Source organism: Nesoenas mayeri, assembly GCF_963082525.1.
Source record: "Nesoenas mayeri genome assembly, chromosome: 26".
Taxonomy (NCBI): Eukaryota; Metazoa; Chordata; class Aves; order Columbiformes; family Columbidae; genus Nesoenas; species Nesoenas mayeri.
In genome coordinates, this window is record NC_137552.1 from 5,842,120 (window position 1) to 5,866,021 (window position 23,902).

General features: G+C 50.9%; 1 protein-coding gene across 3 annotated transcripts in view; it reads right to left on the minus strand.

Moving 5' to 3' along the window:
- The window catches only part of TANC2 (tetratricopeptide repeat, ankyrin repeat and coiled-coil containing 2), a gene marked incomplete at both ends in the record, with an annotated part of 87,965 nt that overhangs the window by 50,226 nt on the left and 13,837 nt on the right, over positions 1-23,902 (minus strand). For 2 of the 3 annotated variants that reach the window (XM_080359950.1, XM_080359949.1), the window contains 2 exons: positions 19,392-19,460; positions 22,559-22,630. In XM_080359950.1, coding sequence (XP_080216076.1) covers positions 19,392-19,460; positions 22,559-22,630 — 141 coding nt within the window. Of the gene's footprint in view, positions 1-8,720; positions 8,832-19,280; positions 19,461-22,558; positions 22,631-23,902 lie in introns of all 3 variants that reach the window. The other variant, XM_080359948.1, reaches the window with a different exon arrangement.

The window sequence follows — 23,902 nt, forward strand, 5'->3', positions numbered from 1 at the left end:
GATGCTGCTCACGGCCCAAGGTACCGACAGCTCCAGAACATCGCATTTAGCGTAGAACTATCAATTCTTTTATTAAAACAAGCTTTCAAAGGGCAGATAACGGAAGCCTAACGCTATTGCGCTGGACTATTCCCTCCCTTGTTTTTAGGTCTTTAGAAGAAAGCGCAGTCATTTAATCAAGTGTCAAAGAAGAGACAGAACGGCTCCGGGGTGCGTGTGAAGGGGCGTTATGGACAGAAGCTGTAACGCCTTCCAAAGCTGGCAGGAAGGTCTCACATTTTCCGAGTTCAATGCGAGGGCACACATTTTTACTTTTCCCCCTATCCAGTTGCTGCCGCTGCCGAATTTTCCACACAGGTCAGCGCGTTCGGCACCCCCGGCCCACCGGGAGCCCCGAGCACAGCGCCGACACAAGAACCTGCCTGAGATACATTCAGGTATCTCGACATTACAGCTGCAACCCACTACAGCAGCTCAAAGTACAGCCAGATACATGAAATACCTGACCAAGCAGTGCCAAACCGCCCAGCGCTGCGCACGCACCAGCGGATCCGGAGATCCCAACGCGCCTTCCCCGCTTGGAGTTTGTTGTGCTGATGTCAAGGCGGTTGTTCCAAACCTGGAGCCAGCGTTTCGAAAGCAGAAGAGACTGAGGGGATGTTTGCGCCGGTGCAAGGACGCCCATGGCAGGTAAGCCCGCGGAGCACAAGCGCGCTCAGTGAACTGCTTGTTTCTAATGACATAAATAAAAAGCCGTGGAGATGAGAGCAGGGAGCCCACAGGCCGTACCCTGCCTGGAAGGAGAGGTGACTCGTCCAAGCTGCACAGGGGTTTCTTAAACTGTTTTATGGTAAGAACAACGTGAGCGAGCAGCGCCCGTGCGCACTGCGAGCACACAGGGACTTGAAAGGAAGACACTCAGATTTCTTTGTAACGAGCTACACATAGACGTATCTTCTAAAGGTGAAAAAGAATAGTAGCCTAAAGACTACACAAAATAACTAATAACAGCTCCCACAGAGATGTGAAACAGGGTGTTGTTTCAGATGAAAATACTACACGTGTTGGGTTACCTGGTGTTTTATCTATCAGAGCAGAAGAACGCTGGGAATGGTAAATTGGAGCCTGCAGTCTTAATGGTGCTGAAAGAGCATTTTGCACATGTATTCTGCTACGCTGGGCGCGTCACATCGTGGCCAACAAACCGCTTCACTTCAGCGAACACTTCCCAAAACCCGCCACGTTCCCTGCTCTCCTTCTCGCCAGTTTTCACCCCAGAAACCTGACACAACCCTCTCCAACACGCTTTCCGGGTCACGCTCAGAGTCGGGAGGACACGAAAAGCAGCAGCTGGCTCATCACACACTCGTCGTTCCTACATCTGAATCTATTGGCACAGCCTCGGGATAATGCTGTTAACAGCAAATCTGACTAAACGATGACCTTTCTATCTACCTCATCGACAGCAATTCCTAAAACCTACTGCCATTAGATACCCAAGGAAAACATCAAAGTACCACTTTGATATAAAAATTAGTCCACAGATGCAATAATCTCCTTACCAGTTATTAGAACATCAAGCATGCAGCATTACCGCATGATTCCATGTCATAAATGAATTCATATATATAAAAGAATCCCGTGAAGCTGAGACAGTGTGTTCACACCATCAGGTGCAAAAGGACCGGGTGTGATCTTAATGCAACCACCAACTGAAATACCCCCGGGTAACGCGGCATTGAGCGGGAACCCCAGCACTCCCAGTACTCACACAGCCTTCCGTACAACTGCTGCAGGCGGCTCTGGAGGCGACCAGGAATACAACGGAGAACTTTCCAGGCTTTCCGGCCGCCCTGGCAGCCGGACAGAGTTGTCGTGTTTGGATCCAAAGTAACGACTTTTCAAGCGATTAGGAGGTCAAAGAACTAGTGACATAAATGTCGCAAATTCCGCCGTATAAACGGACTGTGTTGCAGGAGGTTACGAGCAAATCCACCTCCTTTCTTCAGCGGCCAAGGGCAGCTGCGCTGCCCCCCAGAAACCACAGACAGGACGGGGGGAGCAAATACCGATGGTCACACCAAACGACAGCGAGGGAGCGACGCTCGGGCTGGGTGAGAATAAAGAGGCGCTTGTGCTGCGGTGTGAGCAGGGCGAGGAAGTCAAGGCAACTGATGGAGAGCAGGAGCAATGGTGTGCTTGCATATTTTCACCTATGAGAAGCTCTCCATAGCATCAGTGACGTTCCAGTGCTTTTTGCACAGGACAAAAAAGGGAAAACAAAGCATCCATTGGCCTCACGTACACGTTAAGACACGGAAACCGGGCTTAGAAGAGAAAGGAGTGGTTTTCTACAGATGCAACTGCCCCTCCGGCTGCTGTTTGAGCTGGTGAAATCAGTATTGAGGGTTTGTCTCCCTAAAGAGTCCAAACAAAATCACAGTATCTCAAAGTATTAGAGGAAAAAAGGAAGCTGAGTGACCGACCCCTTCTCCAGACTGCAACGCATTTGGGAACGAACAGCTGCGCCAGAAGGAGAAAGGGAAGGCAAATGGGCACAATCGCGGCAAAGACCCCGGCGACCATCCTTTGGTCTCTTCTTGCCTCAGCATCCCGGTATTTCCACTTAGGACAGGCATAAACCTAAGCAAAGACTAACCTCAGATTAAACTGAGCCTAAAGAACCCCTAACAGAAACCAACAGCTCCAGGACTGAGGTGGAAGACTGAAGAATTACCACCTGATGAGCAAGAGCTGAAATGATTTCCAGACTCTAACTGGACGGGTAGCGTCCTCCCCAAAGCGGAGTTATCCAAAGGTCTTTCTCCCAAAGAAATTAAGCTCTGGGGACAGTGACTTGGTTTGGGCTCCAATTTATAACTGTAAGATGCAAGCACAGGCCGGAGCTCCTTCGTGAAGACACAGAGACACACCAGTGCGCTCAGCGCCAAACGCACCGCTGCGAGTTCAAAAGGCACATTCCACCTCCTCTGTCAGCAGTAAATCCAGACCCTGGAGCTGGAGAAACGGCTGAAGAATTCGGCAGGACGACTCTGGCAGCAGATGCCTTTGATGACCCAGCATAATAAATAGTCCAAAAGAGGTTAAGCAGAAGGCGAGCACGGAGACAGATTTGTTACCTGTTACCTGCAGGGCAAAAAAAATTCCATTCCAGCTTCTCCAGATGAATGATTTCTTGGTCCGAGACAGGATACTTTGTACCTTCGCAAAATACGTTAGGCTAGAGATCAGTCAACGTCCTGTTATCTAAGCCAGAACTGCATTTGCTTTAGACTGAAATTCTAAGTTATCTGTCCCCAGTCCAGTGAGTCTGGGGAATGATACGGTGACTCATATTTCATTATGAGCGTGTCTGTGTCCCATCACTAATGGGTAATTTTGTTTTACGGATCCATTAGGCCCCAGAGGAGGGCAGGACAGTGGAGGAGTTTGCCTGGGCTGATGAGGACTGGGTTAGGGAGCAGTCGGGCAATCTGGACACCATAAATCCATGGGTCCGGATGGGATGCACCCGCGGGTGCTGAGGGAGCTGGCTGAGGTCATGGCTGGACCGCTCTCCATCATCTTTGCCAAGTGTTGGGAAACGGGAGCGGTGCCCGAGGGCTGGAGGACAGCAAATGGCACTGCAGGCTTCAACAAGGGCAGGAAGGAGGAGCCGGGGAACTCTAGACCGGTCACCCTCACCTCCACCCCTGGGAAACCGATGGAACGACTTCTCCTTGGGGCCATCTCAAGGCGTATCAGGGAGAAGAGGGTCATTAGGGGCAGTCAGCGTGGCTTCACCAAGGGGAGTCGTGCTTGACCAACCTCATTGACTGTTATGAGGACATAAGATGGATGGATGATGGCAGAGCAGTGGACGTGATCTCCCTTGGCTTGAGTGAGGCATTGACACAGTCTGCACAGCATCCTCACACTGAACTGAGGGAGTGCGGCTGGATGAGCGGGGAGTGAGGTGACTGAACTGGTGAAGGGAAGAAGCCAGAGAGCCGTGGTCAATGGGCAGAGTCAGCTGAGGCCTGGATCAGTGCAGTGCCCCAGGGGCAGTGCTGGGCCGGGACTGTTCAATATATTCATCAATGATTTGGACGAGCAAATAGAGGGACTATCAGCAAGTTTGCTGATGACACGGATGAGCAGCCAAAGGTGCTAAACTGCGGGAAGTTCTGCTGCTCAGGATCTGATGTGAACTGCGCTCCAGGGCCCATCTGGGCCATGTGTCTTGGCAGCAACAAAAACACTTCAAGTTGGGCAGTTTTCCACAGCAGCAGCATCTGGATCATCTGAAGCCTCTTCTCTCCTTCCCCGCTCCCCCCGGCCGACGGACCAAATTCAGACGTGGGTTGCAAAGGGAAGTTGCTGGCTAATAGATCACGTCAGGGAACTTCAGGAACACGACGTGATCTGAAATGACTCAGCAGTTAAAGCACGTGGAATTCCTGTTACCTTCAGTTCTTCTCCCGAGCGCCTCTCGTTTGACAAAAAGGTTCAATAAACACTAAACTCTAAATCCAGACACCTGCAGTTTGCAGCAAACCCAACTACACCTAACGGCAAGTGCTTTATGGCCAATCCCAACCAGAGAGACACGTCCCGAAGTCTAAGAGCACCCTCACGGAAGCAGAATTTCAGATTACGGTGCAGGTTTTTTTGTTTTCCTTTCAAGGGTTAAGTCTGGACAGCTGACGCAGGAATTCACTCCAAAGCCGTTTCCACCCCTCGATACAGCAGAAGGAACCAGCACTGACCTCCCAAGAGAAGCGGGAGAGAAGTCAATCGCTTCCATAGCAACCACCGTACCCGACTGCCATCACTCGTCTGCAATTAGGGCCGATCACAACGATTTCCCATTCCCTTCAGGTCAGTGGGCTTGATAATGCCGGGACAGCCACAAGATCCAAGTCAGAGCGCCCGTCAGGCCGTGGCCGGTTTGGTTGCTCCTCTGCCTCCCTCCCCATTCAGCCCCGTCCGGCGTGACGGAGGTTGGACAGGGGTCCTGCTGGCTGAATTCGTTTGGGCTTTTGTGGGGTTGGTTTTTGGCTCATTGCCTATATTTCACCCTGAAAACTCACAGTGCGATGCTGTTCCGCGCATTCCCCGTCAAAGGGCGTTTTTAACACCTGAGGAATGTTTTGTTGTGTTTAAGTGAAGCGTGTAGTTTGTGTAAAATGAAAAATACATGTTGTACATGATGAGAAGAAAGAAGCGGCAGCAAGCACATGTCAAGCTCAACGATTCTCTAACCAAAGAACAAGAAAAAGGAGCGATAAGCTGAACATAAAGGACGCTGTGACGGAAAGGCCGTCCACAGCGGTGCCAAACTCGATTAGGGATGGAAACAGACGCCTGCCAGCCTAACGCAGAACAAGCATCATCCCCTGACCAGACGCTTCAGATTTGTGCCCCAACATTTCTGAAGAAGAATTTAATCAAATGAAAGATAACGTCATAACGCACTTAGCCTTTGAAACGGAATGGCGAGGCCATAAATCACGCAAAATGCAACCGCATACACTGGTCTAAGACAAAAGGCGATCACCTGAAAGCATCATCCATCTCAGGCTGCTTCCAGGAGGTTTCCTGAGCACTCACAAGTCAAAATATGTTTCAGTTACCACGCTACAAGCGAAAAGCGGTTCAGAGAAAGACGCTCTGGTGACACAGAACTGAGCGGAACCAAGACGCCAGGACAGGCCTCGCTACACGAGCAGCGTCGCCGGGCCCGAGGAGTGAGCTGTGATGGACCTGGAGAAACACATATCGCACATTACACTGTGAATCCCCAGAACATTACAGAGAAGGTTTAACAGCCGAAGAGCAGAGGTTTGAAGTCAACTCCTGCTGTTCCACGTTATCGCACCAGAACAGCGACGATGGCCATGGCGTCTCAGTCGGGTTCTGGTTGGACTCAATGATCCTCAGGGTCTGTTCCAACCGAAATGATTCTATGAATCTATCCCGGGTTGTCCTGCTGTCCTACAAAGGCTGACAGGGAGGAAGATGCAAACGTCGCTACCAACCAGCATCTACAGGAAAAGGGACGGGAGGATGGATCCAGTCCCTTGACAATCTCCTCGTGAAGCCACCGCCACGTCAAAGAACGCGCAGTAACTGCCCTGCCACACACACCGCGAGGGCAAAACCTGAGCAGCTCGGGATGGCCACAAAACCTTCCACAGAAATGGAACTCGGACAGAAACGGCTTTCTCAAAGCCACAAACAACATCATTGTCACCATCTTAGACGCAACAACTATAAAACGTGGGCCAATTTCTGCTTTCGCTTAAACAGATTCATCTCACAGAACGGAACGGCCTTTTTAGCGAAACAAAGAATGGTTTAAAAAACACATATCAATCCCAAAGCTTTACTGTGCTCTTCCTACCAGAACTTCCCTCAAACCGCCCACCCGTCTCTCCTTTCCACCCGCTCAGTGTCGAGTGGATTCACTCGGCGAGACGTCCCGGCGATCAGGAGCTGGGTGCTCAGGACCCCCGTCCTGAGCGCGCTCAGCGCTGCCCGGAGCCTTGAAACACGTGGCTGAGCACTGAGCGAAACTTCATCTCCAGGCGCCTCAAACTGAAATCATCATTTCTATAGGCAGAGCAGATAATGTTCTCTCCTCATTGCTATTTAGTGTTTTAAACTGTGTTTAAGTGTATAATTAATTATATTACTTGTTAGGGATCGCTTTACCAACCGCTCCACCTCCACTCAATTGCAAGGCTCTAATATAGCTTCAGCCTTATTTGTGATTCTTTCAGCTCATATCATCATTCCCATAGACACTGGGGATCCAACGCCGCGTGTTACATCCTCCACAGGACGCGCACGCTTATGAGAGGGTTACAACAAGCCTAAGAGAGAGGAAAGGAGCTGTATTGCCCTGGAAAACTGCCTGCAGCGCCTGCAGGATCTGCTGCAGTCTGGAGCAGGACCCGGATCCCCTTCGTCCACCAGCAGGAGATGGACGTCACACCCAGGCTCAAAGCCCGTGGGTCCTATGAGCTGTCCAGATCTTTTCTTCTGGACCAGATGATCTCCAGTGGTCCCTTCCAACCCGGCCGTCCTGTGACTCTTCACACAAGGGTCCCTCCCCACCACCAGCCTTCTCCACCGTCCCATCTCCTGAGCTCCTTCCACTCAGTAAAACCTCCGTGTTATCACCGTTTTCACAGCAAAACCAGCAATCCAGGCAGGTGGACCTGCCCTGGCACCCACGGTTCATCAACCTGAGACCCCAGAGCTGAGGCTTCTACCTTTACTCCACTTGGAGTAAAGAACCTTTATTCCTTTCCTTAACGATGCTTCACGTCTCTTCAATGCCGCTTCGAGGCAGGAGGAAGCTCCGCTTCTCCTTTCTCATGTCCACGCCACCAGCAAGGAAAGGAAAGCAGAACGTAAAATAAGAGAATGAACTGAGAAGTGCTGTGGATCCCGTTGCCCGAGCGCAGCCCCGGCCCAGCACCACTGCTGCCCCTCCAACGCGCCGCACGGGGACACCGGGACGAGGAACTCATGCTTTTGAAGCCCAGTTTACAATTCAATTCTAATTCTCTGTGGATGCAGTCATAAGAAGTTTATAATTATTAACAATTACAAACATGACAGGAGAAGCTATTTAGCGAGAAGAAGAAAGGGCTGCAACAGCAAAATTGTAATTCCTAATGCCTGAGAAAGAAGGAGCGTTTCCACAGCACCCGCGGCCTCGGGAGGCGCTTCCAGGCACAGGGACTGCCCGATGGCTTCATTTTCTCTGAGACAACTCCTCTTCCAAACACAACACGCTAAAGAAAAGCCCACATTCAAAACTTGGACAACATTCAATTAATTCCTCCAATGGCAAGTGCCCTACGCGCTCACCATGTACAGAACAACCCCCCGATCTCAGAGAATCAGTTATTAACACGACCTTTCCGAAGGCAGCTGTGCATATAAGAGGAAGACGTCACTTATTTACACGTCACTTCAAAACACTTGACATCCTTTTACCCCATGCAAGACCCACGCAGGACACAAGTCCCTTTGATTCATAAACCAGGGAAAGCCCAGGGAGAAAAGCTGCAGAATTTAGCGAAGAAAGCACTGAAACGCTGCTGCTTCAAGCGGCGCCGGCTGCAGGTCCCGCAGCCCCGCGTCGGCACATCTGGGTTTGGAAGAACAGGGAACGGATGCGGAGCTGGGGGATGCGGTTCTATAGAGACTGAAGGACGTTCACACGTTGCACGAGGGATTTACACACGGGCTGAGCGCTTGACACACACGGGGTTAAGCCAGGGAGGGACAGGACCCGCTCCTACTGATGTTTCAACAAGGCAAGATGTTTACTTTTCAGAATAATTACTACAAATTCGAAGCTATCGTTAATTCAAAAAATATACATATATTCTTGGATGCGGGTAAACAAGATCCTCTAGTTTTGTGCTAGTTGATATTTCTGAAATATGGCTTCACTCCAGCCTCTCGGGATTAACAATTAAAGTTCAAGTAGTATGTTTAGGGGATCGTTTTTATCTTCTCTAAACTAGTCCGAGGGGAGAGCAGCACGAGGCCGGCCCGGAACACACACACAACTGCAGTAACACGCACCCCGATTACAACTAACACTCCCAGTCAATGAACTCGCTGGGAGGCTCCAATGGAGCTGCAGACAAAGGACGGTCCCGCAGTCGGAAGGACGGCGCCGCGGCACCACTCACCGGGGCAGAACGCGTCCACGTCCAGCTTCGGCGCCGCAGGCAGCGTCGGGGAGCCCAGCTCGGACTCGGGGATGCGAGGGCTCTCCACAAACTTCGCCTTCCTCAGAGGGGCTGCGGAGAAGGGGGAGAGAGAGAGGGGTCATGAGTACGGGCAAGAGCCCGCACCAGATGGAAGCACTTAACTAACGACACTGTCAGACTCAGATCAGGTTACCCCCGAAGAAAAAACTTATCTGCATTCTTTACAAAGGAGATGGCTCTTGTTAGAGCTCCAAACCGAACAGTCTTACTTTCAAGTGCGCGAGCACTGAGGCACATTCCTGATACTCTTAAACGCTTCCTTGTTTTTCTACTTTATTAAATAAATTTTTTATAGGAAGCAAATGGGCCTGGATTTGGTGAACACAGAAAAGCGAAGATCACAGAGACACGCAGAGCCCACTGGTGTTAAGATACTTAACTATAAATATCTAAACGGAACACACAAATTCTGCATTCAGTAATTGTTTCCTTTGAACAGCAAAGCTCAATTTCAAACCATTCCCAAGGTCTGGCCCAACAGATCTGGTGCTGAACAGGAGAGATCGGGGCAAAGCTGCCCAGGACAAAGCACCAGCACCCCGCTCTTACCCTGCAAAGCCCACAAAGATTCGAGAGGCTTAAATAAAGAGGAGGGAAAAGGTAAAACTCGTAACACGCAGCGTTGACTCCCGCTGCTGGAAAACGGGATTTTTCCATGGGGTTTAGCAGCCTGAATTCTAACGGCCACGAAGTATCGTGCAGCCGTTGTTTGCCATCAAACAATCACTAAAACACTTTTATTCATCAAAGTTTTTCACCAGATATTCGTGCCAGACCAGAGAAATAGGACTAGTGAATACGTTATACAGAGAGATTATTATATTACATTTCCAAGTTAAGCTCGCATGCCCGTTCCAGTGAAAGGCTAATTTGAAAAGCCGCTGTTGCGGGTCAGCGTGTTTCATCCGCAGCGTAACAGCCTCCATTTACATAATTTATATTTATAGCTCCCTGTCCTGTAAATGAAATCTGGGATGTGAGAGCAAAGACGGAAGGACGGTTGTTCCCATGCGTGTCCTGCAACAGAAGCTCCACAGGTCAAGCAATGGCCCCGGGGCAGCGCCAAACAAAACCGCGGTGCAGGGAGCCGGGAAGGATGAGTGCTGCAGGTCAGGAAGCGGAAACACCACGAACACCGAGCTCCGCTGGGACACCAACCCCGCGACTTTTAAAAGGGGGCGGGGAAAACAGAGATCAAGGTTGAGCTGGGTTTTCCAATGGGAAGTCCTTGTGAGGCTGGATTTAGGCAAAGAACCAGAGCTGATCTGATGAGGGAATGAAGGTGCCAGGCTACGGTTTTGCAGAAGAAGATCCTGGATGAACACTGGATGCATTTACAGCGCGTTCCCCTCTGGAATCTATAGAGGCCGATGTGACGTGAGCCAGCGAGAGGCGATAAGGGAGATAACGGACCCCGAACCCCCTTCACGTGCAGCTCAACTCAGACACAACGTGGTGTTAATACACACAACCCGATGTTAATACACACAACCCGATGTTAATACACACGACCTGTACAGAAGCCCCCCAAAAACCCCTACACATGCACATACAAGAACCCTCAGCTTGCAAATGGGCCAAGACTACTGAAAAAATTATTCACAGTAACGATCCTGTGCCAGATATTGATGTAATGAAAATGAGTAAATATTGAGAAAATTACTACTATGGCATAAAAATTGTTGAGAAGAATAATTCCGCGCGGGCCCAGGAAGAACCACAGAACACAAACTGCTCCGCTGTTGAGTCTTTTTTCTCATGAAATGAGCTGCAAACCTTTAACAAAAGCCAAAGTTTAAGGGGTTGTTTCATTTCACTCAGAAATCACTCTCTGCAGTCATATACTTGTGAAATAGAAAACTGGACATGCTAATAGGAAAATAATCACAGAACCCCAGAGTGTCAGGGGTTGAAGGGCCCTGGAAAGCTCACCCACTGCAATCCCCCCATGGAGCAGGAACACCCAGATGAGGTTACACAGGAAGGTGTCCAGGCGGGTTGGAATGTCTGCACAGAAGGAGACTCCACAGCCCCCTGGGCAGCCTGGGCCAGGCTCTGACACCCTCACCCCCAACAAGTTTCTTCTCCTCTTTCAGTGGAACCTCCTGTGTTCCAGTTTGCACCCATTGCCCCTTGTCCTGTCCCTGGTTGTCACCAGCAGAGCCTGGCTCCATCCTCCTGACACTGCCCCTTTCCATATTGATCCCATGAATGAGTCCCCCCTCAGTGTCCTCTTGTCCAGCTCCAGAGCCCCAGCTCCCTCAGCCTTTCCTCACACGGGAGATGCTCCACTCCCTGCAGCATCTGATGAAAACCAACACGTGGCTCCGCCACACACGACCCCATCAGAACACTGTACATGGGCTGCGGGAACTTCTAATAAGCGGCGTCGCTCCAAACCTTATGATAATAATGATGGAGGCTTCATACACATGATTAGAGAGAAGCAGGCGCAGATCGCATCCCAAATGAAACTTTGCAGAAGCAACGGTCAGTCCTCGGATGAGAAACCCAACCCAAAAACCCAGCATGATTGCAGGACAGAGGAATGAGTTTCCAAACCCGGTTGTCTCATTACAGAAGTAGGAAAGGACCAGAGAACAAGCAGCCTCAGTGGAGGCGAGAGCTTTTCGTACCCAACGCGCAGCCCCGTGGCGACGGGGCCGAGTCCCCAGGGGTGCCGGGGAGGCGGCGCTGCCCCCGCGGGCTCCGCAGGAGGCTGCCCCCGCCACCTTCTGCTCCGAAACCTCGCGGCTACGCCCAGGAACTCCACTGCTCACACGCCACAGTGTCACCGTGACAGATGCTCCATTTTGTGCAGCACCGGTGTGAGATAAGGACAGGCTTCTAGCTCTACGCTTCTGAAAACCACGGAGGTTCGGGCCTATTTTGTTCGCCTTTTTAACGTTTTCTGCACCAAACACGAACCTCTGGGGTTCTGCATTTGTTCAAGCATCTGAAATGAAAAGCTCTTAGCGCCTTGTCCCCCTCCTCAGCACGCCTGAGCCGTTCAGCGTGCAGAAGCAAAACCCCGGGGCAAAGCGAAGTGCAGCGGCCGCGCGGGCCCAGGGAAACCCACAGCAACAGCACCGGGAGCCCGGGGACCCTGCACAGCTCTGACACCTCCGCTGCGCCAGCGTGGGAGGCAGCTGAGTGTCTACACAGGCACAACAGGCATCATCTTGTGGGGAAAACCCGTGTTAACATTGGTTAGTGACCCCCAAAAGCCAGTTCCTTCTTTCCCCCCATTTAAAAAATAAAAGCTGCACCCAAACTGTTCTCAAATTAACGCAGAAATGTCACAAGTTTACAGGTGTCCAATGAATCACAGGATCATTTCGGTTGGACGAGACCCCCAGGATCACCGAGTCCAACCACGACCCAACTCCAGCACTGACCCGTGTCCCTAGGACACGATTGGGTTTAGTTCAGAAAGTTACCAACAGACCTACTACTTATCTCCGCAAATTTCACAGAGAGTTTTGGAGTTCCAAAAAAAAATTAAGTGGGAAATGTACCAATTTCACCTACAGAGTTGTTTGTTTAATAAAGATACATGTCCTATGCGGGAAGGCACACAGGCACGTTCATCCTCCTGCTTTATTTCTGCAAGCCTAGTTGGTTCCCATTTGAATATATTGTCAAAACAAGTCCAAAAATAATGGATGAAGTTCCTCCCAAAATTAATAGTAAGAACTGACACAACAGGAAAAGAATACAGATTCACCATCCATCTTTGTAAATGGACGAGGATCCTCCTCCAGCAGCTCTCTCCTGGTCAAACCTCCGCACAGGCACAGATTGAACGCATCGGGGAAAATTAAACGGAAAATTAATTACGCCCAGGAACACCACACCGTGCGTCTCGCAGAGCCCCGAACGGAACGGCGCTCGGGACAGACCTCGGCCCCTGTGGCACCACGCGGCCCCGACGCAGAGCGGCTGCGGTCGGCCCGCGACTGGCGACACGAGATGGACGCGCACGGCAACAGGAGCACGTGAACAGCCCTAAAAGGGGCAGAAGTCCATCCCAACACCAATTCTGAGCACAGCGACCCTCACAAATCAGGCGCGCCATGAGCACAGGGCACTCCACTAGCTTCTCCTCCTGTTATACCTTGTATTCCTCCTAGTACTGTTGGACTAAAAATCTCCCTCTCTTAGGGAGAAGCAAACACGTCTCCCCCAGCACACAGCGATGCTATAACCCACTCAAATCCAATCCGTGGGCATTTTGCAATACAGAGAAAAACCTCTTCTCAATCTCATTGTTCTCAAAATTTAAAAGCAAACCACTCTTTGGTATCTATAGAATTTTTCAATGCAGCCCCCAGTAGCTCTTTCATATTTTAGCGATGCTGAAGCGGTGGCATTTTGCATTGCTCCTTCATTTTACATTTTGCCTGTGAAATCCGGCACAGGTGACAAACTCAGATTATGTAAAAGTATCGCAACAATAAGCAAAGGAAAAATACCCCCGGCAGCACAGCCCTTCCCGACACTCAGCCCTCCTAATGGCTCCTCTGGAAAACACCAGCAGCAGAATCCCTTTTCTCCAGTGATGTGCTGCAGAGTCAGGGCAGGCCGCCCGAACACCACGGAAACCACAGCCCACGCAAGACAAATTGTCCGAATACTCACAGAGCTTTGTTTTATTTCCCTCCCCAGCAGCGTGAGATCGCACAGAGAAGGCAGCGAGGCTCTTAATTCCCAGGGACCGATGGCCCACAAGCGGCGCTTGAGCGAAGATGCTGCTCCGGGTCCATGTCAGCACGTCAGGATGATGTTACAGGTGACACCTCCCGCTGCTGATGTCAAGCTCGGCTCCCGAAGCACAACCAGCGGCTCCCAGCGGTACCTGCGGCGCCCGAGCAGCATCGCTCCCGCACCCCCGGGGAGCACGATGGGAGGCGGCTGCAGAACCACAGATACAGAGCTCGCTCTCTTCGTTACGTCTCTCGGCATTAAAGAGCTTTTCCCTTGCAGCGAATGCGGACTATACACCTCCCTTGGGGGGAAAGCGAACTATCTTTATAGTTTCTTTTCTATGGCGCAGTTTAATTTGCTCTTTTGTTAGAGCGGAGTGCTGAAAGAAGAGGCAAATCATGGCGCAGTACAGCGGGGTGAATGGCTCGGTGATGCTCTCCGGAGCATTTTGGAGTAAGGCGAAGGGCTCGCAATGCAGCCCAGGACCGGAGCTGATGAATGGTGCAGTGCTGCTGTTGTCATGGCAACGGAGAGAAAAAAAGCAGCACCATATAAGGAGTTGTGACATGGATTCTGGGAACAATTTATACTAAAAGGCTGCGAGCCCTCGGATGCTTTAAAGCTGCAGCATCCCCTGCCCCGGGTACCAGTTCCATTGTTCGGGCTGAAGCGGTCGGCAGAAATCGCCACACGCACAGTCACATCTATCCCAAGAGACGTGTGCGTTGTTCAAAAACGCAACGAAACGACGTGATCTGCAGCGGCTTCAAAGAACTGGCATTGAAATAACTGGAATTATTAAGTAAGGAAGACGGCAGGATGCTGTGGCAGCGAGGGCACCGGCGAGAGCCGCGGCTCGGCGCAGGTGAGCGGACCCGTCGGCACGGAACCGCCGAGATGAGCCGAAGCGCAGCACCATCAGGTGGCCGAGCCTGCGCGGCGGAGCCACCACCCACAGGAAACACGGCAACGGCCCCGAATCCAGAGGCCGGCAGGGGCCCTCCAGCCCCTCCGATCAATCACAGCCCTCCCGCACCCAGAACCACAAGAACAAGGTTTGTATTCCAAGCTAACACAGAAGGGAAGAAAAACCATTATTTTGCGTGGCTTTCCACTTAACACATGTGCTCAAAGAAACGATCTATCTCTATTGCAGCTATTTCTATTCCACCAAAAGCCGACACAACATCCGTAGTTCAGACGTCACTGCTCAGCAACCAAAGTTTCAACTTTCACAAATGCTTTCCGTTTAGCGCCCTGTTTTACTGGAACAAACGCACTGGCCGGGTTCTCCCCAGCACCCACACACCTGAAGCAGGTGCCTGAGCTCCCGCGGTCACACTGGTGAGATAGCGCATTCATTTGGGGAGAGAAAGTGGTCCCAGAGGGCCCCAATTATTAATCTGAGCCTGTCACAATTAAACAAGGAGAGTTTTCAAGTAGAGTCATCTAAGCTGTCAGCCCACAATTACAATTAGCATCATTAATACTCAACCAAATGGAGAAGGAAGCAAAAAATTATCCTTCTGGCTATTCCCAAGGAGGACACAGAGGGACTGGGTGACAACAACACCCAGATCTCCCATTTTCCAGCACTACAAAGGACACGGGTGGCCCGTGGGCGGCCCCAGCCCGGCCGGACCTCAAGGACGTTGACAATGGTGGGAAGAAGGAGTCTCCACCCTAGCGCTGCTCTGTGTCTCTGAAGGGTCTAGTTAACAATCACACGTCTTCGTTAGGAAAGGGATGCTGCTAATTGCCTGGATGCACCCAGGAACATTCCTCCTCATTTCTGTGAGTTTTACCCTTAGGGAAAACTCCCCATTCCCAAAGTGCAAGGGAGGGACGTTCCCAAAGAGGCGGATTCACAATGAAACCGATTCCTCAGGTCTATGTCTTCACAGATAACGAAGCACCTAATCCATGCTGGACAGGAGGGACGAAGCCTTTGATAATCCAAACCCAGAGAGCCAGGTCGCTCTCAGGAAAACTTCACTTCCCTGGGGATCTCCTCTCTCCCGCCCCTGCGCACGGACGGACGGACAGATGGACACGCACACACACGTGCTCTCCTTGAGAGGATCCCAACGCTTGCAATCGGCATTCAACAGAGAAGCAGAGAGATGGCCAATTGTGGGGATGAATAAAATCACCCCCTGCATAGAAACGTACAGCATGGAAATGAAACATCTTTCCTGAGGAGCCAGCGCTGGGCGTTGTGCAGACAGGAATGGAATAAAGCTGAGTCTGTCAGCCCAATAGCTCATATTTTAACCTAATACAGCACCGGGCACTGGTTTTGGCACCGATTCAGGAAAGCACTTAGATACATTCGTCTCCATAAGCACCCACGATGCGTTCCTGAATGGAGGAATGGGATGGAACGGCATTATTTCCATTGCGGCCACGGCTTTGAGTCAGCAATGATACACTTGGACATACAGCAGAGTATCTGCCCCACGGGTGTGAAACCGCTGCTCTCTTTGCGCGGTAAGCACGCCAGCTATTAAGTGCTAATTCCATTCCGGATAAAGACCAAAACGGTGTCTCGTACATACTCATCCTGGGCTGCCAGAAGGGGGTTTTTCCTTCTTTTTCATATTATACTTGCTAAAAATGCCACTGTTGTTCTAAACAAAAATATTAAACAGCATCAATGAGGTCTGAACAGAGCGATCCCCAAGACGTCCTCAGGCACCGCTAACAGCGCTTTGCGGAGGCCGGAGAGCGAGGGCCCGGCACGTACGCTCCCTCACTTCTCCCGCCACAGCCGCGGTGGCCCCGGTTGGTCCCAATCACCAGAGTGGCCAGAGTGACAATCGCCGCACCCCAACGTCCATCAGCCTCCGACTCCGGCCACGTCACCGAAACACCAGCACCAGTGACCTCGGTCCCTCTGGAAAGAACCTTAACGCACCGCGTCACGTATCCCTGCGGCCTCTCACCAAAAGTGGATGTTTGATGTCCTGGGGGTGAAAAGGTGACTCGTTTACAAACAACCAGGTGAAAAACTGTTAACAATTCTCCTATGAACAGCTGGATACGCAGACAGCATCACGGCTCTACTGGCAAGTTCTCTGCACCATGCAGGTTTATTTTCCTTTTTTAAGGGCGAAGTTAAACCCTAAATTAATGTGCCACCCCCTGATGCATCAAGATACAGCGCAAGGCCATAAACTTGGCTTCATGGACCTAATATTAAGTCCAAATTTTCTTTATTTTACAGATCATGCTGGTTTACTACGGAATAAAAATGAGAAAGGCCTTTACAAACTGGCAGAAAACAAGAGTCTTTCTCTCTGCCGCGATGGTAGTTGGTTGGTCACCCAACACTCTGCTGCTGGGGGACTCCCTGCTTTTGAAATCGCGCAGATTAGTCATAAATGAGATGGATGATACGGAGCAGCTGAAGAAACGTGCTGAGCACTATGAACACCAGAGAGCGGCAAGCACGACCCTCCCCGCTCCTCACACGGCACCTTAATGAGAGCGAACAAATTCCTGTAATGACGGCAGGATGGAAAATAAACACCTTCCTTTTACAGCATCAACAGTAAATTAAACTAATAACTTCGAGAATCATGCTAATCCACCAACACACCAAAACACACTTGGAATCCTTAGTAGATCAGGAGCTTCACTGGAGTCACAGAGTCACGTACGCGCACAACACGAGCGCGTGTTGTTGCGTGTTGTCGCGTGTTGTCGCGTGTTGTCACACAGTACTGCACCTGGTCCAGTCACAGAGTCGTAGAACCACTCAATTCAGAAGGGGGTATTTCAGACAGATGGAGAAGTGTACAAGACGTTGTCGTCTTCCCAATCGACTTCCAACAGCTTCTTGAGTACAGCCCCAAAATGAGCCTCCAAACAAAAGCAGGAGCCTACACATTTCTTCTCTTAGTTTTGTGTAGTAACAGCTGCCCAAACCCCTGAAGTTTGTACGAATCCCTGTCCCTTTCCCTGGTTTCCTCCGTTAGCGTTTCAGAGAGTCATGAAGTGTTCAAGCAGATACATGAATGTAATGTCAGAGCTACACGAGAGCATATGAACACAAAGGATTATTATAGTCAAGACAAGGGGATGGAAAGGTAATGAATGAGACAAATATACTATAAAGGTCTAAACTCTTTGTAAAATATGATGCTTTCAGTCCTTTCCTAACTGGAAAAAGGTCTATGGATGTGGTTAATATTACCAGTCTCTACTAAGGAAGCCACACGAAACAAAGAAAGTCCCTGCAAGTAACTCAAAAATATAATAGAAGGAAGAGGAAACTGGACGAGCGTGGGGATCACGTGGGAACACTCAGGAGAGCAGGATCCAACCGGCTCTGCGTTACACAAGAAATCAAACAAGTGCAGACACGCTGGGAGAGGCTCAAATAGCCTCGATGTATTTTGTCGTCTTTCGGGGGCAGGAAGGTTGTAGGTTCCCCGCCAGCCTTTGCTGTGCCACCGGGAAACCGAACGCCCATGTGCAGGACACAGCGAGCTCCGTGGGCCGCGGCAGGGAAGCACGACAGCTAGAATTGAAAGGACAAAGGTCTGAAGCCGCTAGGCTGAAATGGGCTGCATCTTGGAAGTGCTTTTGCAATCCGCCACTGAATCCTGCAATTGTTTCAGCAGCTACGCTGGTAAAGCACAATACGCCGTTCTACAGAAGCGAAGGAAATGCCGACGGACAAACAGACGGGAGGTCTGAGCTCCAGCTGCACCGTCCTGCAAACTGAAGGACACTTGTGAGGAGGAAAGTGTTCCACTAAATGCACTAAGCACCCCGAATCCCTCCAAGGGTCCCCTCACGAGCCTCCTGAAGAACGGGCTCTGAACCGCACAGCTCCTCTCATCTCCACTGAAACGCTGCGTTGGGTTTGCGCGCTTTAAGGCAGAACTTCAGCAGTTCGTAGTGACGGGACACTCAGGCTGAGCAGCTGAACGCGGCACCGGAACTTTACAACTATCTTCATGTCCTTTCACTCCTCTACCTGCCTGAGTCCCCGGCAGCTCCTGAGCTGCGCTGCGACCCCCGGGCTCAGGGCACCGCGGGGCCCGCGCCACCCGGGGCTTCTCCCTCCTCTCCTTTTCAAGTTCTCCTTTCACCAGAGGGCAAGGAAAAGCAAAGCTACAGAGCGCTTTACATCAAGTACAAACTCTTTTTGAGGGTTTTTCTCAGTGCAAAGGCGGCTCATGGTTTTTAAAGATGGGCATGGAAAGGCGTCAGATTGGAGGCACGAAGCAAGTTTCTCAGAGCTGTTACCAGCAGAAATACGGTGTCAGGCTCTTAAATGTTAAACTCCGAGTGCTTCTGAAAATGCAACTGCTTTAAAGGTGATCAAACCACAATCCCGGGAGATAAATAAAACAGTTTTAAAATAGGCACGAATTGTGAAAAACACAAATCACTTTGCTGTACAAGTTTGTGATTTTTCCTGACGTATTCTCTCAACATTCAGAATTTTAGCGTAACGTTCTTTATAATCACTGTAACACTTCCACTGTGCAGAAACCACAACGCAAAGTGGAACTGAAACACACTCTGCTCCAAACTCCTCCAAAACTAGAGGATATTTGTAAAGCAGAGAGATCCCTTGCAGAACAGAGAGATTTCTCTGTCCGCGTGAAATCCAATCCGCCCCTGGTTTGGCCTGAAGTAGCTGCTGTAACAAACAAACGGTGACTCGCATACAGAAGCTCGTTCAAAGCGTTTTCTTACAGATTTTTGCACCAATGGACCTTAAAAGCCCCACTGAACTTTATTTAAAGTCCTTACCAGTTAACTTCTTCACAGGTTGGAGCCGAACACTGATAGACTGATGTGTGAGTAAGGGGGAGGATGGAAGGGAGCGGGACATGCCCTCCATAATCCGAATGTGCTGCATACCTTCGGTCACTGGGAGTGGCGGAATTGCGTAGTCTGGTTCAAAAGCACAGTCGTTCTCTGTGGAGGTGCCTGGCGGGACAGAAAATCAAAGGAGCAGGTTAGGATCCGAGGGCATCTCCTGGGGCACCATTCCCGCTCGCTGCAGGGACGTTCTCCTGTTTCCCTTGACAAAGTTCCACTCCTGGGACACCATCCCAGGGTAGAAACCTCTTTAGATTATGAGCAGCACAACCACAAAGACGTTATTCTGATATTTTTGACGTTCAGAATCCTGGAGCCACCACTTTTAAATGTAATTCAGACAAAGCAATTATCCTTGTTTGCACGTTTCGATCGTGGACACCTTCCTGTGTAACCTCAGCTGGGTGTTCCTGCCCAAATGATGAGCTGATGAGCAGGAGAACCTCTCTGACCTACTGACCACCCCCTTCTAATCCACCCCAGGTCCCACTGGCTTCCTGGCCACAAGGGCCCAGTGCTGGCTCATGGTCACCCTGCTGTCCCCAGGACCCCCAGGTCCCTTTCCCCTACACTGCTCTCTAATAGGTCATTCCCCAACGTACACTGGAAACTGGGGCTGTTCCTGCCCAGTTGCAAGACTCTGCACTACAGGCCCCAGCACTGCCCCTGGGGCACTGCACTGATCCAGGACTCAACTGACTCTGCCCATTGACCACGGCTCTCTGGCTTCTTCCCTTCACCAGTTCAGTCACCTCACTCCCCGCTCATCCAGCCGCACTCCCTCAGTTCAGTGTGAGGATGCTGTGCACACTGTGTCAATGCCTCACTCAAGCCGAGGGAGATCACGTCCACCGCTCTGCCATCATCCATCCATCTTATGTCCTCATAACAGTCAATGAGGTTGGTCAAGCACGACTCCCCTTGGTGAAGCCATGTTGACTGCCCCTAATGACCCTCTTCTCCCTGATACACCTTGAGATGGCACCAAGGAGAAGTCGTTCCATCGGTTTCCCAGGGGTGGAGGTGATGGTGACCGGTCTAGAGTTCCCCGGCTCCTCCTTCCTGCCCTTGTTGAAGCCTGCAGTGCCATTTGCTGTCCTCCAGCCCTCGGGCACTGCTCCTGTTTCCCCCGGCACCGTGGAAAGCCTGTGTCTACGGCTGCATCCATTGACACAAATGCAAATATTTAGTGCAGAAGCTTGTTTCTCCAAAAGTCTGAAGTATTTTTTAAACCGTTTCCCCTCCCGTGCTGAAAACTCTCGCTGTAACAGCGACTGCAATTCCTAGAGTCGTACTCACTGAGGCAAAACACAGAGGCTGGTCATTCCCTGGCAAGTTAATATTTGGACAAAGGCCATGTCCTCAGCGCAGTCAGTGCTCTTCCCCAGCGGCTGAGGCGCTGGGTAAACAGGCTGAACTGTAACCCGGGAGGAATGAGTGCCTGGGTCTCCCATTGGCGCCGCTGCCTCTGCTGACCCCAGAGCAGCGACGGAGCCCGCGGGAAGGACAGAGCGTCGGGGCCATCGGCACGAGCGCGGCTCCGGCTCCGGCTCCAGGGAATGGCACAACGGCAACTTTATCCGCACTAACGGCGGCTGGAGAAAAGCACCATTCATTCTGCGTGCTCCGAGCACAGAAGCGCTACTTGTGCGCGAGCTGCCACGGGGTGCAGTCAGAAACTCCCTTCTTCCCTTCTAACTTTGTGTTAGCACTTCTATTTTAATAGTAGAAAATTTAAAATAAAAATCATAATAAAAATGCCCCACGTTACCAGAGCAGTTTCAGCTGTTGATGTTTCACAGGGTTTTAACCCTCAATTCTGATCTCCCTAATTCCGATCCCAGGCTTCAATCACTTGCAGTAATTTTGCCTGGAATAGTGCCAAAAAAGAACAATGCTCTGGAGAAAAATGTCTCCATCAGAAGTCATTAGGACACCATGGCAACAACAGACTCGAGCCCAAATGAAAGGCAAATTATCGCTGCAATCTGAAAGCGAAAATAAGTCCTGGCACGCAGCACCTCGCGGCGCCGTGCGTCCCGAAGCGCCGCTCTGCGGAGCTCAGCACCAGCGCGCCCCAGCCTCGCAAACCAGGAAATGCACACAACTTTCAGCTGCTTCAAAGGACACACAAGCCAGCGCGGATCTAAAGCTGCTGTCGGCAGCAGGACTGCCCCGTGCACGGCTCCGCCGCGGGTTCTACCCACCAAGGTACTGTGAATTATGGATATTCAAGAAAGGAGTTTGAAAAAACCTATTTGTACTACTCGTTTCAAAGGACCTTTTGCCCTGTTCTTGCAGGGTGAATCAAAACAAAGCAAAGATGTGGCAAGCGGCTGTTGAGCCGCAGGAAGGCGCAGGTCCCCTCTGTGCTCAGTTTTGGGTGCTCATCGTAAGGACATTGAGGTGCTGAAGCGAGTGGAGAGAAGGGAACAGAGCTGGTGAGGGGCTGGAGCACAAGTGTGATGGAGCGGCTGAGGGACCTGGGGGGTTCAGCTGGAGAACAGGAGCTGAGGGGAGACCTTCTGATCTCTGAACTGCCTGAAAGGAGCTTGGAGCCAGGGGGGTCGGGCTCTGCTCCCCAGGAACAAGCGCCAGGAGCAGAGGAAACGGCCTCAGGTTGCGCCAGGGGAGGTTGAGGTTGGATCTGGGAACAATTTCTTCCCCAAAGGGCTGTGGGGCATTGGAACAGGCTGCCCAGGGCAGTGCTGGAGTCACCAGCCCTGGAGGGCTGGACAGACGGACATGAGGTTCTCAGGACATGGGGCAGTGATAGGAGTGGGGGAACAGTTGGACTCCATGATCTTGAGGGGCTTTTCCAACCAAAAGGATTCTGTGACCTGTCCTGGGGGAAGGACAACCTGCAGTCAGGTTCTCCCCTTTGCAACCAGTCCCGGTGTGCCAGGGCGCACTGAGTTGTGCTAAGGATTCCTTACACCACAGCTCCCATGGCCGTCCCTCCGTCTGCAAAACGGAGACGCCATAAACCCTCTGGGTACATCCGCGCTGCGATGTGATTCAGGCTAAGTTCCTCCAAACTACACAAATACAGCCTGGTTTGTGACTATTAGTAGGTAGGGGGACAACAGCGACGGTCACAAAACCCCAGAAGATTACAGAGTCTAATGAAAACACACAAAATGTTGATATAAAAAGGTGAACAGATGAGAAACGAGTCACCGCGGCAGAACAAGACGCAGGTTTACCTTGCCCAGATCGGCTCTGACGGGCGTCTACACTTGCCTGTCTTCGGTCTGGCGGCTCCTCGCTCCCTCCATCTGCACGAGAACCAAAACAGCACAGGTAGAACATCACAGTGGACACGTTGGGCAGACGCAGCTGCTCCTTGAGCCCCATCACCCGCGGAGCACGAGGTCCCCACGCAGAGCGACACCGGGCAAAGCGCCGCCCTCGCCAACAAATCCGGGGGGTCCTCGGATGCAAATGGGCTGTTAACTTCTCCTACTGACCCCACAGGCAACGGAATGAAGCAGTAAGCAAACTGAGCATCTGCAATTAGCTCCTTCACTTTGGACTGTTATATTAAAATATTAAAAATATTAAGCATATAGAAGTGATCCAGCTTAAAAAAAAAATATATATATATATATATATATTCTTTGAAATTGTCTCCCTTTAAAACTGTCATCTACAAAAGTCAGGAGGCTGGGAAGAACAAAACCACTCTCGTTACATCCTCTTGAAACTGCTCAGGAAAGCAGCTCCAGTTCACAAATACCAAATCTATCTGGATAACGTGGAGTGGGACACTGTGTGCAGTATCATACAATTAATTACATGCTGGTCCTCATCGATCCTCTGACCAGATTAGAAACAATAGATCTCACATCAATAGAGACGCTTGAGTATGAGCCGCGAGCTCTGCAGGCTGGGAAACAGCAAACCCAGCACCTACAGTGCAGGATGCGCTTCAGAGGTTGTGGCACCTCACGGAGGGAGGAAGAGAGGCTTTTATAACCCTTAGAAATAGTCCTGAAATAACTGAATTCTTAAATAGCTGTTTAAAAACTCTATAGCTGATTTTAGCATTTCTGCTTTCTGATTATACTAAAAGCAGCTGCGCTCTGATATGTTCATATCTATATCTATATCTATATATCCCCAAAGCTGCTTGTTGGGCGGGCCTGTTATGCCATCAAATAACTCAGTTTATCAAGCCGTGTTACGTGCGAGTCCCATCTGTTGGTCTGGTTTGAAAGGTGAGCTGTGAGCTAGAGCACAACAGCACAACTGACACAGCGACTGAAAACTCCGGTGCATTCCCATCCCCACAAAGCAGGATGAGCCCAGGATAAGAGGGGTTTGGTCCCTCTTCCGTGGGCTTTCCAGCCCTCGGTTGCCCCGAATCAACATTCAGGCACCTCGGATGGAGCCAGAAATGCTGTTTTCTGTCACCTTTGCATTTTTCCTGCTCATCCAACAGCTGCAGGAAGAGCTGAGCACCCCAAAGCCAGCGAAAGCAATGCAGAAATTCCCTATTCCGTACCAGCTGGTGCTTTGAGAACAAGTATTAGACCAGGCAGTAAAGC